Source organism: Eriocheir sinensis, chromosome 3, assembly GCF_024679095.1.
Source record: "Eriocheir sinensis breed Jianghai 21 chromosome 3, ASM2467909v1, whole genome shotgun sequence".
NCBI lineage: Eukaryota > Metazoa > Arthropoda > Malacostraca > Decapoda > Varunidae > Eriocheir > Eriocheir sinensis.
The window spans coordinates 178122-193870 of record NC_066511.1 but is presented as its reverse complement, the minus strand read 5'-3'; the positions used below and the strand labels follow the sequence as shown (position 1 = coordinate 193870).

Below are 15749 nucleotides of genomic sequence, written 5' to 3'. Positions count from 1 at the left end.
TTTATTTATTTATTTATTTATTTATTTTTACAGCACAGAGAGCAACTCAAGGGCAACAAAAAGAAAATGTAGAAAAAAGCCCGCTAACTGTTGCTCCCACAAAGCAGAGTTTAGAGTGGCCAAAAGAGAGGTCAAGTTCAAATGGAGATGTGTCTTGATAAAAACTTCTTGAAAGAGGTCAAGTCATAGGCAGGAGGAAATACACACAAAGAAAGGCTGTTCCAGAGTATACCAGTGAAGGGGATGAAAGAATGGAGATGCTGGTTAACTCTTGCATAAGGGATTTGGACAATATAGGGATGAGCCTTAGTAGAAAGTTGTGTGCAGCAGGGCTGCGGGAGGGGGGGAAGCATGCAGTTAGCAAGTTCAGAAGAGCAGTCAGCATGAAAAATATAGATAGAAGATAGAAAGAGATGCAACATGGTGGCAGCATTGAAGAGGTAGAAGACTGTCAGTAAGAGGAGGGGGGCTGATGAAACAAAGAGCCTTAGACTCCACTCTGTCCAAGAGAGCTGTGTGAGTGGAGCCCCCCCACACGAGATGCATACTCCATACGAGGGTGGACAAGGCCCTTATATATGGAAAGCATCTGTGCGGGGGAGAAGAACTAGCGGAGATGTTACAGAACGCCCAACCTCGAGGAATCTGATTTAGTAGGAGAGGAGATATGAAGTTTCCAGTTGAGATTTTGAGCTAAGGATAGACCGAGGATGTTTAGTGTAGAAGGTGACAGCTGAGTGTTGTCGAAGAATAGGGGATAGGTGTTTGGAAGATTGTGTCGAGTTGATAGGTGGAGAAATTGGGTTATTGAGGCATTGAAGGACATAAGGTTCCTTTTACCCTAATCAGAAATGATAGCAAGGTCTGAGGTTAAGCATTCTACAGCCTCCAGTCTGGAGTCTTGCAATTCCTGTTGAGAGGGTCTTCAGTTGAAAGAATTTGAATAATGCAGAATGGAATCATCAGTGTATGAGTGGATAAGACAGTTTGTTATGGAAAGAAGATCATTGATGAGTAACAGGAAGAGAGTGGGTGATAGGACAGAGCCCTGTGGAACACCATTGTTGATAGGTTTAGGGGAAGAACAGTGACCGTCTACCACAGCAGAGATAGAACGGCTGGAAAGGAAACTGGAGATAAAGAAACAGAGAGAAGGATAGAATCCATATGAGGGCAGTTTAGAAAGCAGAGTTGTGCCAGATTCTATCGAAAGCTTTCGATATGTTTAGCTGCTAGCACAACTGAGAAATTTTCACTGAAACGGCTACGTTGCGCCTACGTGCGCAACAACATCACTTGCTCTCGTGCCCATGACCTTGACTCTTCTGAATTTTCCACCATCTGGCTAAGACTTCATTGTCATTCAATTACTTAATACATCTGTGCTGTTTATCTCTCACCTAACTCTACTAATTATGTAAAATTCTTTGACTATTTGAATTCTAAAGTGGAGCACATCTTGACTCACTCTCCCTTCACTGAATTCTCCATCTTGGAAGATTTCAATGTTCACCACCAGCTTTGGCTTTCATCCTCTTTCACTGACCAGCCTGGTGAACAAGCCTACAACTTTGCTCTCCTCAACGACCTAGAGCAGTTGGTTCAGCACCCTACACGTATTCCTGACCGTTTTTGAGACAGGGCCAACATTCTAGACCTCTTCCTTACCTCTAATCCTTTTGCTTACTTTGTCAAACTGTTCTCTCCGTCGGGCTCCTCCGATCATAACCTTATTTCTGTTTCCTGTCCTATCGCTCCTGTACACCCTCTGGATGGGCAATGGTTTGAGGTGGTGTGAGAGGCGCCAGTGTCTCAGACAGAAGGGCCCATCTGATCTCTGCAATGTGGGTCAGATAGTTGTCCTCCACGTGTCCCCATCGCAGACAATAATCACACTGCAGGCTCCTCCTCTCCTCAGCCTGTCATGTGCAGCGGTTGTTGGCATGGTGTCCTCTCTTCCCGCAGAAATTGCACACTATGGTGGTGAAATTACCCCAGGTGTGGCAACGCAGGAGACGCATCCTACAGTGGGGAGGGTTGGGCGTCCAGCTTCCCCTTCTGATGTTATTATTGCTGTTGTTGATATTCCTATAGTTGATGGTGCTGTTGTGATATGAATTGTTACGGTCGAGTCTCCTCCTTGGGGTGGCGGTTCTGTTGCCTTGATTAAATTTTTGACCCTGGGCGTTTATATTTGCTCTGCCTACACTGCGGGTCTGTGTAGCAGTGCTGGTGCTTAGGGGTACAGCCGGACTGGAGGTGATGGTGACGGAGGTGTTAGAAGTGTTGGTGGAGTCGTCTGTAGGAGTGGGAGTGATGGTCGTGTTAGTACTGATACTGGTTTGGGTGGACGAGGCAGGAGTTGTGGTGACTCTCAGCAGTAAGGTGGTATTGGATGGTCGAGTGGAGGTGGGGATGTGCTCATTGTGTCCGTTGTTGTCTGGGACGTGTGACACTTTTTCAGTGGCTGCAGTCTCCCTGATTTCCACCACAAACTCCACTCCCCGTCAGCAAAGCACACTTCGCTCCAGTCAGAGTCGACCAGGCAGGGCACTCGTTGACTGCGTGACAGCAGGGGAGTCTACAGTAAGCTGGGAGGTAGCTAGGCTGTCAAGGGCAGACAGGGCTTGGGCGAGGTGGATTCTGCCACAGAGGGCACTGTCCTTCTGTCGCTTGAATTCCCTGTTTTCTGCTTTCAGTGTAGTGTTCCCCTCCCAAAGACTTAATATTATGTCCACCAATTTCTCAGGTGGGGAGGTGATCAGATCCTCCCTGATCTCCTCAGTCATGGGTTGGGGACGACCGGTGAAGGGAGGAGGGTGTTGAGGACAGGGGACGGAGACATTGGAAGAGGCCGCTGGATCAGATACTGGCTCACGAACTACAGGCCTTGTAATGCCCCGGGCCTTCCTAAGTTGGCTTGTGAGGGTGCAGGAGAAAAATTCGCCGGTGTGGTATGTAGCGCACATCCTGTTGGGGCATTCCTCCTGATTGCACGGCGTCGTGGGTTTGTCTCTGGTAGTGCAGGAGCATACACAGCAGTAAGTTGCACCACGGGTGCCCAAGGTGCCCGCCCAGACGATTTCTTAAGGGGCTGAGCGTTGCTATTCTCAGTGTCAGGGCTTGACACCATCTCTCATACCATAACCGAATTACCTTTATCAGTTGGCAAGCAGGGGCTTAGCAGCAAGGGAAACACAGAGGGTAACACACACAGTCGTGGGCGATGGTGGGGAGGGGACACAGGGGACAGCACATATGGGGTGGCAGGGAGGGGACACAGGGGACAGAACATACAGGGCGGCGGGGAGGGGACACAAGGGCGGGGGGCGGGGAGGGATTTAACACCATCACAAATTTCAGTTCTAAAGCATCTGATACACATCTAGCATTCTCAAACTTTGAATGGCATCCTGTACTCTGCACATATGGTTATTGTGTCTGCAGCATCAGAGGAAATATATATATATATATATATATATATATATATATATATATATATATATATATATATATATATATATATATATATAATATATATATATATAAGTAACTTGATTTACGTGAGTATTCTGTCCTTGAAGAGGTCGCGTAAATCAAAAACAATGTAAATCAAACAAGAAGTAGGTTTCAATCGAAAAATAAATATTCACTTCATTTAGAGAGAGAGAGAGAGAGAGAGAGAGAGAGAGAGAGAGAGAGAGAGAGAGAGAGAGAGAGAGAGAGAGAGAGAGAGAGAGAGAGAGAGAGAGAGAGAGAGAGAGAGAGAGAGAGAGACGGTGCCATACCGTATAGCTAGTACCGTTAGTACCGGTACTGGTACCGGTACCTGCCCACCCCTATTGTTGAGTAGCGTGGCAGCGTGGGTACTGTATTATTGTTTAAGTGGTGCGCGGGAAGAACTGAGCTCAGCTGTGTGGCCGCGGCACCATGTGAGTCCAGTTGCGTGAGACATCTGGTGGCCACTCCATAAAATATCGTGTATTAGTGAAAAAATGTGTAAATTAAACATTTATATGGATTTTTGGACCCCACGTTATTTCAAAAACGCATAAACCAAACACGCGTAAATCGAGTTACCTGTATATATATATATATATATATATATAGAGAGAGAGAGAGAGAGAGACTGGCAGCCCACTTTTCTTCCAAAATGTCAATACCGGACCCCCTTCGCCCCCCCGAAGCTGCCATCCTCTGGAGTCTCACTGTCACCGCTGAGGAGGTAAAAAATCTGCTGCTGCAAACAGACCCCAAGAAGGCCCAAGGGCCTGACAACATCAGTCCTCACCTGCTAAGAAGATGTGCTGGCCAGCTCGCCCTACCACTTACCACCATCTTCAATAACATCCTTTCTACCTCCAAGTGGCCCACACTTTGGAAGAAAGCAAGAATGATGGCCATACACAAGAAAAATGGCAAACAGGACCCAAAGAACTACTGCCCAGTATCCCTCCTCTCCACTGTTGGGAAAATCTTGGAGTCTCTTATAACAACCAAGTTCACGGCCTCCCTCGATGTCCACCATCTTCTCAACTCCAAGCAATTCAGCTTCAGGCAGGGAAGATCTGCTGCATATCTGCTGCTCCTTCACTCTGCCCCATGGAACCACTCGCTGAACAGGGGATTTGACACCTTCGTCGTGGCTCTTGACATAGCTGGAGCCTTCGACAGGGTTTGGCACCAAGGCCTCATCGCCAAGCTGAAGAGCCTAGGTGTGCGAGGTGCCCTCCTGCAACTCATTGGGGACTACCTCCATGACAGGGCATTACAGATGGTGATAAACGGCCACACCTCAAGTCAGTACCCCATCAATGCAAGCGTGCCCCAGGGCAGCGTACTCGGGCCTCTACTGTGGAATGTTTATTTCAATGACATTCTCCAGCTCATCCCAGAGGCCCAGGCGTACGCTGACGACCGTACCGTTGCCTTCACCAGCGACAGATAGGACTGGCAAGGCACAGTTTGTCGTATCAACATGGCACTCGACAAAATTGTCGCCTGGAGCAGCTGCTGGCAAGTCACCCTGGCCCCTGACAAAACCCAAGCAATGGTTATATCCCGCAGGCGAGACATCAACAATTTAGCCGTGCTGGGGATACAACTGGAGGGGAAAATGCTACCCCTTCAAGACTCCATCTCCATTCTCGGAGTGGAGTTCGACGCGGGACTCTCCTTCACTAACCATACAAAGAAAATAACAAAAAATGCAGCATGGAAACTCAGCTGTGTACGGCGCATATCCCATCTACTTGACGCCAAAGGGGCTGAGGTGCTCTATAAGGCACAAATACGTCCCCTCATGGAGTACTCCCCCCTCGCCTGGTCCTCCTGCCCTCCATCCTACCTTGTAACGCTGGATTGTGTCCAGGCCAGAGCCCAGCGTCTGATACAGTGCACAGGTCCTCAGCACGTGCGTGGCTCCCTGTAACCTCTCCAGGAGCGCAGGGATGTGGCAGACCTGTGTGTAATGTTCAAGGCACACAACCTAAACACACCCTACCTGGCAGCTCTCAAGCTCCCCACGTCCCCAAGCCCCATACACTCCACCCGAGCAGCACCCCACATGCAGGAACAAGTGGCTATACCCTTCTCTAGGACAGAACACCACTTCCGCTCCTTCCAGCCCCGCTACAGCCGCCTGTGGAACCAGCTTGTTCACCACACCGACCTCCACCATCGCGCGTTACTTCAAGACTTCAAGCGCAAGGTGAACAGCTGGCTTAGGACCTCTAGGCAGTAACTCACTGTGTATTGTATATAGCTATAGATAGATGAAGCTTAAGAGAGAGAGAGAGAGAGAGAGAGAGAGAGAGAGAGAGAGAGAGAGAGAGAGAGAGAGAGAGAGAGAGAGAGAGAGAGAGAGAGAGAGAGAGAGAGAGAGAGAGAGAGAGAGAGAGAGAGAGAGAGAGAGAGAGAGAGAGAGAGATGTGAAAATAGTTTCTTACCAGATAATTTTCATATTCTGCTGTGTCTGCTGCAGTCCTGGTTGGTCTCATGTTGAACTTGATAAATGCTCGGAGGTAAGCTGCATGTTCTTCATGTGTTAATGAAGACTTGTATGGAATTTTCACAGGACACTGCTTTTTCAGGTAGAAGGATCTTTCATGTAATACGCTGTCCACCTGAAATGAGAAATGACTGTTAAATTATTAAACACACTTGCTTTAGCTAAACATTTTCTTCTCTGCATCTGCCTATACAGTTGTCCCTCCATATAAAATTAGTGCCCCCCCTAGAAACACCCCTGCCCCCCAATTTCTTATTTAAGGCAAGTAAATGCCTATTTATGTGTTGATAATAGGTTTATTTATGAATGCTTGGGGGTACTTTCAGCAGGTGTTTTGGCTTGTCTCTTGGGGCCCATAGTGCTTTGAAGAGTTCTAAGTTATGTGGTAACAGAGAAGCGTAGCTGAAGTTTTGCACACACACGGACTGAGGGGAAGCGCATGGGTGGCAGTCTGGCATATGCCCGGGGCATTCAACACTCAGTTCACCCGATTGTTCATCCTTCCATTCAAGCCGTTTGATAAATGGGTACAAGGGAACACAAAGGAAGAACAAACAACAGCAGACCTGATGGTCCTTACGAGGCTGTTTGAGACAAGCTACACTAACTATCTAATCAAAGGTGGAAGATGAAGGACAGCACCTTGGGACACCAGGTGAAGATAAAATGTGGTAGCACAAATCTCAAAATTGAAAAGGGCCTGTGAGGTGGAGATGAGCACCGAGACCACATACAAGAAGTACACTCGGATTCAGTAAAAGTGTAACCTCCAGGTTGGGCAAGGAAGTTAACCCACTTTGGACACCCCCCTCTCCTGACTGCTCCACCAATAGCTGTCGCGACCTGGTCATGACCTGACCTGAATAGGTGGCTGACATATAATGCTCCACCCCTCTCTCTCTCTCTCTCTCTCTCTCTCTCTCTCTTTCTCTCTCTCACACACACACACACACACACACACACACACATTATCTCCGTTCATCCCATTCAGGAGCTATTTCTTTTCCTACTTCTGTTTCTCCTCCTCTGCCTCCAGTTCAAACATCATATATTTCATACAACATTTAGTTGATTCCTCAGTCTACAGTACCCTCCTGAATTTCGCGCTTGCTTCGTTTCACAGGAATGGCGCTAAATTCGCGGATTGCAAAACTCGGGGAATTGAAAACACTGAAAAAGCGCTTATTTATTCCGGCCCGTGGAGAAGCTGACTTTTATTCCCACTTTACTCCCTTGTTATCTTAAAATACGTACCGTGTAAAAATGAAGAAAATGTGAAGAGACAATGGGTCGTTTTGAAGCCGCAGCTGAAGGCAGCTGGCTGCCTTACGATTGGCTGACAGTTCTGAATACACACTTGTGATTGGTCGAGTCCGATGACGTCATCAATGGCACTCATCCAATCAGCGGCCTCTAACTATGACGAAACAAAAGCTTTGTGAGTCTTAAGTCAACATTGATAGTTAAATCATTAGTTCATAGCTTTTACCGCAGGACATTAGCATGCAACTCTGTGAATCTCGCCCCAGCAAGTGTGAACACGGCCACCCAACCGCTAGTTTCTCGAGAATTTTGTACAGATTCAAAGTCGGCTGCATTTCCCAAGACACTCATCAAAATTCTACAGTACCCTCTCGAGTTTCACAATCCTCGAGTTTAGCGCTTAGTCCTAAATTCTTACCACCATGACTTTCGCGCATTACCGCCATGAATTTCGCGTTGCTTTGACATGTACGGGTCACGTCTACCTACCATCGGCGTCATGCGTGCTGCCTTAAGAGGCGGTGTCCAACCATTGGGGCTATGGGAACCGCGGTTGCCCATATGCCCAACCAGGAGCGAGTCGTTGGTTGTCCTTATGAATGGAAAACGGTTGTATGAGCCTGGGTACGTGGGTACCGAACGGCTGCATGTAAGCAAACAGACAACGGCAGTGGCTGAGGAGTGAGGAGCAGTGGAAGATGGCCCACCAAGAGATTCGTAAAATGGACTGGCAGAGCTGCTTTGCTTACTACTTGATTAACAAGATAAGAGAACACCCCGTGCTGGGGAACCACAGTCCAAAAATCTTTTTTATCAAGTCGATGAAAATTGTAGATCTCCCGGTGTTGTTTTCCTTTTCTTCTTCTTCTTCTTTTGACCTGTAATGCATGGCAGCGACGGTGAAAAGTAATAGTGAGAAATTGCAAAAGGGCATAGAGAAGCAAAATCAGGGAAAGAAAAGTACAGAAAAACACCTAAGTCCAGGGTGAAGTGTATAAGTGCACACTGTTAAGTAACTAAGGGCTGCTTTCACTGTCACTTTGTTTGTTTTGATCGTTAACAACAAGAAATCCGCTTTCACAGTCGCCTTTCAAGGCGCTGTTTGTTTGCATCAGTACCAGAGATTGGAACCTCTGGTAATGGAGCTCTGGTAGACACGGGGGCTCCCCAATGGGGCTTACCAATGACATTAATTAGTAAATAGTACAAATTCTTGCCCTCAAGTGGTTATATTATTTCTTTAAATGGATGTATAAAAATATTACACTATACAGCAACACGTTGCACGGCTTCAATGGTAATATGAGAAAACAATTTCAGTTTGACTGATTGATGGTTTATTGTTGCAAAATGCACAATAAAGGAGAAGGGAGGACTTAAATACATGTTGGCGGTGGCCGAAGTGATAGCGTACTGGACCCACATTCGCCGCGTGATGGACGACGCGGGTTCGAATCCCCACGCTACCACTCGGATTTTTCAGTCACCGCCGAGTGGCTTAAAACTACCCACATGCTGTCCTGAAGACCACCCATCAACCCGGACTCTAGAGGAAGCCGTCCAAGCGAATCAAGTACGAGTTCTGGGGGGCAGCATGAGCCAATGCAAGATGGCGCCACTATAAACACTCGCCTGCGCCAGAACGGGCTGGGCTGACCATCAGGCCCCACCTGGAAGAAGCCTTGGGCCGACCATCAGGCCCCACCGGGAAGATGCCTACCGGCGCAATAGGCAACAACGTAAAAAAAAAAAAAAAAAAAAAAAAAAAGTCACCATTATTCACTTGTTATGCCTTCTTGGTCAAACTCTCGTATTATTCTAGATAGCCTCATACGTATGTATATGCATAGGGTATATATATAACGGAATCAGCCATGTTATGTAATGAATAAATGTGAAGCCTGCTAAATAAGTGTGAATAATGAACAAATGTAATGAAGATATACAGGTGAAGAGACTCTCTTGCTGACATCTGCTAAATAATAGAACGACACCACGTGGATCACAAGTGTGTATTCATAACTGCCTGCCAATTGCAAGGCAGCCGCCTTCAACTGCCGCTTAACCCTTTCCTTGCTAAGCGCTCGCAGAGAGACTATCCCCTCAGGCGCGCTCGGGCACCCCAGCGGGGGAAGGGGATCTCTTTTAACCGCTGTATCTCAAAAACTATTCATCACAGCTACAAAACAAAAACACCATTGGAAAGAGGAGGCCAAGACATATAAGATTTGGTTATGTAAGCCTCTCCTGCGAATGTACAGGCACGTTCAGGGGGTGTTTTTTGCTGCGAGTGCGACTGGCGCTAGCAGCGAGCTTTTAGCACCACCAGCAAGTGACGCTTTTGCTCGCTCTTTTAACCTCTGTATCTCAAAAACTATTCATCACAGTTAAAAAACAAAAACACCCTTGGAAAGAGGAGGCCGAGATCTATAAGATTTGGTAATGTAATCCTCTCCTGCGAATGTGCAGGCACGTTCAGGGAGTGTTGCCGGCGAAGACGTACATTTATACATGCACAATGGTCAGCTGTAAGGCAACTACTGAGTAGATTTCTTGATGATGGGGTTCTGGCAGGGCAGTATTGCCAACTGCAACATTTACAACTTTTTGGTCAAAATATCAGTCATGTGATAGGTGAAGCTATGCAAAAATGCTGCTATATTGGACAAGAACATCCACCAGTTGCTTGTCCGTAGATTTTCCGTGCTAGGCTGATATGATTTTCCACCAAATTTACTGGAAAACCCACTGAATTAGCAATGCTGTGGGGTGGGAAATAGTATTGAAACACTCATACGCGGCAAATTTGAGTGCGACTGGAGCTCACAGCGAGCGTTTAGCACCACCAGCAAGTTACGCTAGTGCTCGCTGCGAGCGTTTAGCAACGAAAGGGTTACAAAACGATCTGTTCTTACTTCCCATTTTCTGCTTATTAACAAGGTACGTATTTTGAGATAACAAAGGAGTAAAGTTGAAAACATTGTGATAACAAGGGAGTAAAGTCGGAAAAAGTCATTATTTTCCACGGGTCGGAACCAATAAACGCTTTTACATGGATTTCAATACCTCGAGTTTCGCAATCCTCGAGTTTAGCGCCATACCTTCGGAATGAAGCAAGCGCAAAACTCGAAAGGGTACTGTAGTCAGAAACTCAGTCACCAGCAAGTCGGGCATTTACTTGTGATATAATTTTGTTTTGTTTTTACATCTGCACCTATAGAGTCTGCAGGCTTGCTTGAGGGGCCTGGATGGTGTTCAGCCCCAGCCCGTCATGGTGCAGGCAAGTGTTTATGGTGGTCACAAGAAGAAGAAGAGCATATCAGCTGATCAGTTTAGTAGCTATCCGTGTTTTTTTTCCAGTACCACAATGAGTTCCACGAAGCTAGATAAGCTTGGAATAACCAGGTTGAGCAGGTCTTGGACTTGAGTCTTGTCCAAGCGTAGCCACTCCATTATCATGTCTTGGTCCTCACTGCTAAGTTCTCGTGGCATTTAATTAACGGTAGCAAGCTGTAACACACTCTCCCTTTGTCTACGAGCTAACCACTCACGAACCAACAAATGCTTTCTTTTCATTTTTTCTTTTTCTTCAGCAAACACCACAAAGCAAATTCTGCAACGTCTAGATCCATTGTTTGTTTTGCTTTTCAGCTGATATACCCCAGAATGCAACAGTCCTCTGTGTGACCAAACTTGAGGATAAATTCAAGACAGAAAATTGTCGGGAGAGAATTTCGGTGGGAAATTCCCAAGAAACTAGCTTGTGGGAAATTTCCAAGAAACTAGCTTGTGTGACCGTGCCTTTAAGCTGCTGGTGTCACACTGGGCCTTTTTCCTCCAACCACGTTGGCGACAGGGGCGACCGGCAACTTCAACTTTTCCGAGTGAGCATCACACATGGCCAAGGTTGGTTGTCTGTATTCACAACGTAAACAAAGCAGTCGCCCTGTATCGATTAAATAGTGAACAAAGCAGCTCTGCCAGTCTACTTTACGAGTTTCTTAGTCAGCCATTTACCACTGCTCCTCACTCCTCAGCCACTGCCGTCATCTGTTTGTTTACATACAGCCGCGCATTTGCTTATACCCCCAACCATTTTCCATCCGTACGGACAACCGACAACTCACTCCCGGTTGGGTGCACAGGCAACCTCGGTTGCCAATAGCCCCAACAGTTGGAAGAAAACGGCCAGGGTAACACCGCCTTAACCTTTACAGTACGGGTGGTGATATATTTCTCTGGATGCTGTGCACGGGGTGTCTTTCTTCTTTGCAATAATTGTATATTCATCTGGCATAAATGGTGGTGTAATAAAACTCCTCTCCTAATAATAATAAAAAAAGTTATGACAGCCGAAAATATTGCACATTTTCTTGTGGCCGTGACTTGTCGCGTGGAAACACCCCACTCGCTCTCACTCCCTTTCTCGCTCTCACTTTCTTTCTCTCTCTCTCTCTCTGTACCTACTTGAATTCATTGTTCATTGATCATGGTCCTCCTAAGCATATCACATTCTATTTCACCTGTCCTCCCATCATCGCTTTCCTTCCACCAACCCTCTCTCCTATCCCTCCCTTGGGACTAATTGGCGACATTCCCTCATGCATGGAAACAGTCAAATTTTCTATAATTTTTCAAGGGAAGAGCAGCAATCATGTAGGTTTCATGTCTCTCTCTCTCTCTCTCTCTCTCTCTCTCTCTCTCTCTCTCTCTCTCTCTCACACACACACACACACACACACACACACACATGCGCGTGCACGCATTTCTCCTCCTCTGCCTCCCGTAAAATTTTTCTATGCAAGTTTTCCTTTTTTTTTTTAAACTATTTTTGTAATAATTTCCACGCAAATAAATATCTGTTGAAATATTAGTAATTTATATGTATCCCTGCAAAGTTCTTATGCCCGGAAGACGTCTACTGTCAGGTTGTCACGAGACGAGTTATTGGCCCCGCCTTGGCCTCTTATTATCGCTTGTCACTCCTTAATGAGTTTCGCATCTCCACCTATAAGTGATTGCTCTCTCAAGGCCCAGCCACACCAGGAAACTTTATTGGGAAGCAAAGGGTTCCTACTGATTCCAAGTGTGTGTGTGAGTGTATTTACCTAGTTGTATTTACCTAGTTGTGACATACGGGAAAAGAGCTACACTCGCACTGTCCCGTCTCCATATCCTCTCTTATCCAATTTTTCCTTAAAATCATGAATGTTTCTTGCACAAACCACCTCCTCCTCCAGTCCATTCCATAGCTCAATGCTTCTGTTTAGGAAGCTAAACTTTTTCACATCTCACCTGCACGTGGTCGCCCTCAACTTCTTTCCATGTCCTCTCGTTTCTCTCTCGCTCCACACACACAGGTCCTCTCTGTCCAGATTCTCACCCCGCTCGCCACCCTGTACACCACTATCAGGTCTCCTCTTTCTCTTCTTCTCTCCAGGGTTGTGAGCCCCATGCTATTGAGTCTCCCCTCGTAAGTCCGATCCCTAAGTTCCGGTACCATCTTAGTTGCCGCTCTCTGTACTCTTTCCAGCTTTTTTATGTTCTTCTTTTCGTGAGGAGACCAGACCACTGCTGCATACTCCAACCTTGGCCTTATCATTGTAACTATTATTTTCTTCATCATCTCTTCATCCAAGTACACAAATGCCGTCCTTATGTTCCTCAGCAAATTCATAGTTTGTCCCGTTATCCTGTTGATGTGTTTGTCCAGTGACATGTTCTCTAAGATAGTCACTCCCAAATTTTTTTCTTCCAGTCCTCTGCATATTATCTCACTTCCCATCTTATAATCATATTCATATCTTCTACCACCCCTACCAAACTCTATTTTTTTACATTTCCCAAGGTTGAATTTCATCTGCCATGTACCACTCCACTCCCATATTTTGTCCAGGTCCCTCTGCAATGCCTCACAGTCTTTCATATCATTGACTCGTCTCAATAGCTTTGCATCATCTGCAAACAAACTCACATAGCTGGTCACTCCGTCCACCATATCATTTATATAAACAGCAAACATTATTGGTACCAGCACCGAACCTTGTGGGACCCCACTCCTCACTGGGCACCAGTTGGAAACCTTGTCCTTGATTATTGTCCTCATTTCCCTGTTAGTTAGGAAGTCCTCCAGCCACTAAATAAGTCCGTCACCCACTCCACCCCTATTTTTAATTTTCCAAATTAGTCTTCTGTGAGGTACTTTGTCGAATGCCTTTTTCAAATCCAGGTACACTCCATCCCTCCAGCCTTCTCTCTCTTGTATTAAATCTGTCACCCTTGAGTAATAACATAACAAGTTGGTGACACAAGATCTCCATCTCCTGAATCCAAACTGGTAATCCGAGATAATTCTCTCCCTTTCTAAAAAATCCGACCACCTGTTTTTAACTAGCCTCTCACATATCTTCGCAACCACACTAGTGAGTGATACCAGTCTGTGTGTGTGTGTGTGTGTGTGTGTGTGTGTGTGTGTGTGTGTGTGAGAGAGAGTGAGGGTGTGTGGGTGGAGCATTGTCAGCCATTATCCACTCAGGTCAGGTCATGACCAGGTCGCGAAAGCTATTGGTGGTCGGGTGGCGGGTGTGTATGAAGCTTGCGATTAAACTGACATCTCCAACCGGAAGGTTACAGTTTTATTGCATCTGACAGTAATTTGCCAGTGTTGTAGGCACACCCCATTTTCAAGTGCTATATTTTGGAGGAAAAAAAATAAAAATAAATAAATAAATAACAATAATAATAATAATAATAATAATAATAATAATAATAATAATAATAATAATTAGTAAATAGATAAATTAATTAATTTATTAATTAATATATTTATATAAAATCATATCCTGACTTTGACCAATTTTACTAAGATATTTCATTGATCGTTTCATGCCTTGTAGTACATGTCTACCATATACAGGTTGAGAATCCTTTATCTGAAATTCCAAAATCCGAAAGTTATTTTAATGCTGACATGACGCATCACAAATGGAAAATTCCACAAAACAACCCTTATCTTTTCCCATTTTCTTACTTTTTCCATCATAATAAGACACAATGACTTTTTATAATGTTTCTAAGACCTTATTTACTTTGTTCCCGCTTTTTACATTTAAGTGATAAAGGCGTTTATGTTGAAATGAAAGGTTTTAATTTTTTTAAGGTAAACTGTGTTACATCGTAATCTGGGAACTTATTTCGTTGTTTGCTTCACATTTATGTCAAGGTAACTTTGCTCTTCCATGTCTTGTTATCTACGAACATGCTTAAGGGGAGGAAACAGAAGATAAGGAGGAGATTGTGACAAGAAGAAAGCAAAAAAGAAATATGGGGCAGAGGCAGACAGGAACGGAGGATGGAATGGAGGAACGAGGGCAAGTTGAGACTGTTTTGCTATATCTGCTGAACGCTTCAGATATTAAGGAAGGGAAGAAAAAACAGACGGGATGAGAAGGGTAGAGATCAATACACCAATCCTTGTCGACAGAGCAGACTTTTGGTCGGTGACAGCCGATAGTCGGTCTGTCGCCTCCCTCTTCATGGGCTGTCATCTGACAAAGGCCCATGGTACCTCCACAGAGGTGGTAGGAAGATGAATAAAGAGGAAGGAAGGAAGGAAGGAAGGAAGGAAAGAAGGAAGGAAGGAAGGAAGGAAAGAAGGAAGGAAAGAAGGAAGGAAGGAAGGAAGGAAGGAAAGAAGGAAGGAAGGAAGGAAGGAAAGAAGGAAGGAAAGAAGGAAGGAAAGAAGGAAGGAGGAGGAAAGTCTGGCAGTACCGGGCGTCGGAGCTGTTGGGAAAATGTATCGTACCGCCCACGCTTCTCATGCCTCTCAAAGGGTGTATATCTCATCATTTAATAAGGGAATTGGCTTTTCTTACTCGTAAAGTTATATTTCAAGTTGAAAACATGATTCATAAGCATTTATGAATCAAGCAGTCATCACAGTAACACCTTCGCTCGTTACTTATTGTGATTACTGTGTTGTGTGCTGTGGTGTAAAGATATTGTTGAAAATGTCAAAAATTCCAAAATCCAAAAAAATCCAAAATCCACAACACTTTCGGTCCCTGGAATTTCGGATAAGGGATTTTCAACCTCATCAATGGTAAAACGGTACGTGGTACTATAAGACATTTTTTTGCATTACCCTATTCCATTTTTTAAACAGAATAGCAGGCATCTGAAGCATATGAAAGACATTTTCTTACACTATTCCATTTTGTAAACAGAATAGCAGGCATCTGAAGAGTATGAAAGACATTTTCTTACACTATTCCATTTTGTAAACAGAATAGCAGGCATCTGAAGAGTATGAAAGACATTTTCTTACACTATTCCATTTTGTAAACAGAATAGCAGGCATCTGAAGAGTATGAAAGACATTTTCTTACACTATTCCATTTTGTAAACAGAATGGCAGGCATCTGAAGCACATGAAAGACATTTTTTTACAATATTCCACTTGTTAAAAGAATATGAG

At 45.1% G+C, this 15749-nt stretch overlaps 1 protein-coding gene across 5 annotated transcripts in view; it reads right to left on the bottom strand.

Moving 5' to 3' along the window:
* Positions 1-15749, bottom strand: part of LOC127003447 (little elongation complex subunit 2-like) — a 134987-nt gene that overhangs the window by 90045 nt on the left and 29193 nt on the right. For all 5 annotated transcript variants that reach the window (XR_007757078.1, XM_050870184.1, XM_050870168.1 and 2 more), the window contains one exon: positions 5949-6125. Coding sequence is in view for 4 of the 5 variants with exons in the window: in XM_050870184.1 (XP_050726141.1) it covers positions 5949-6125 (177 nt within the window). In the remaining variant the exon portion in view is untranslated. The remainder of the gene's footprint in view (positions 1-5948; positions 6126-15749) is intronic.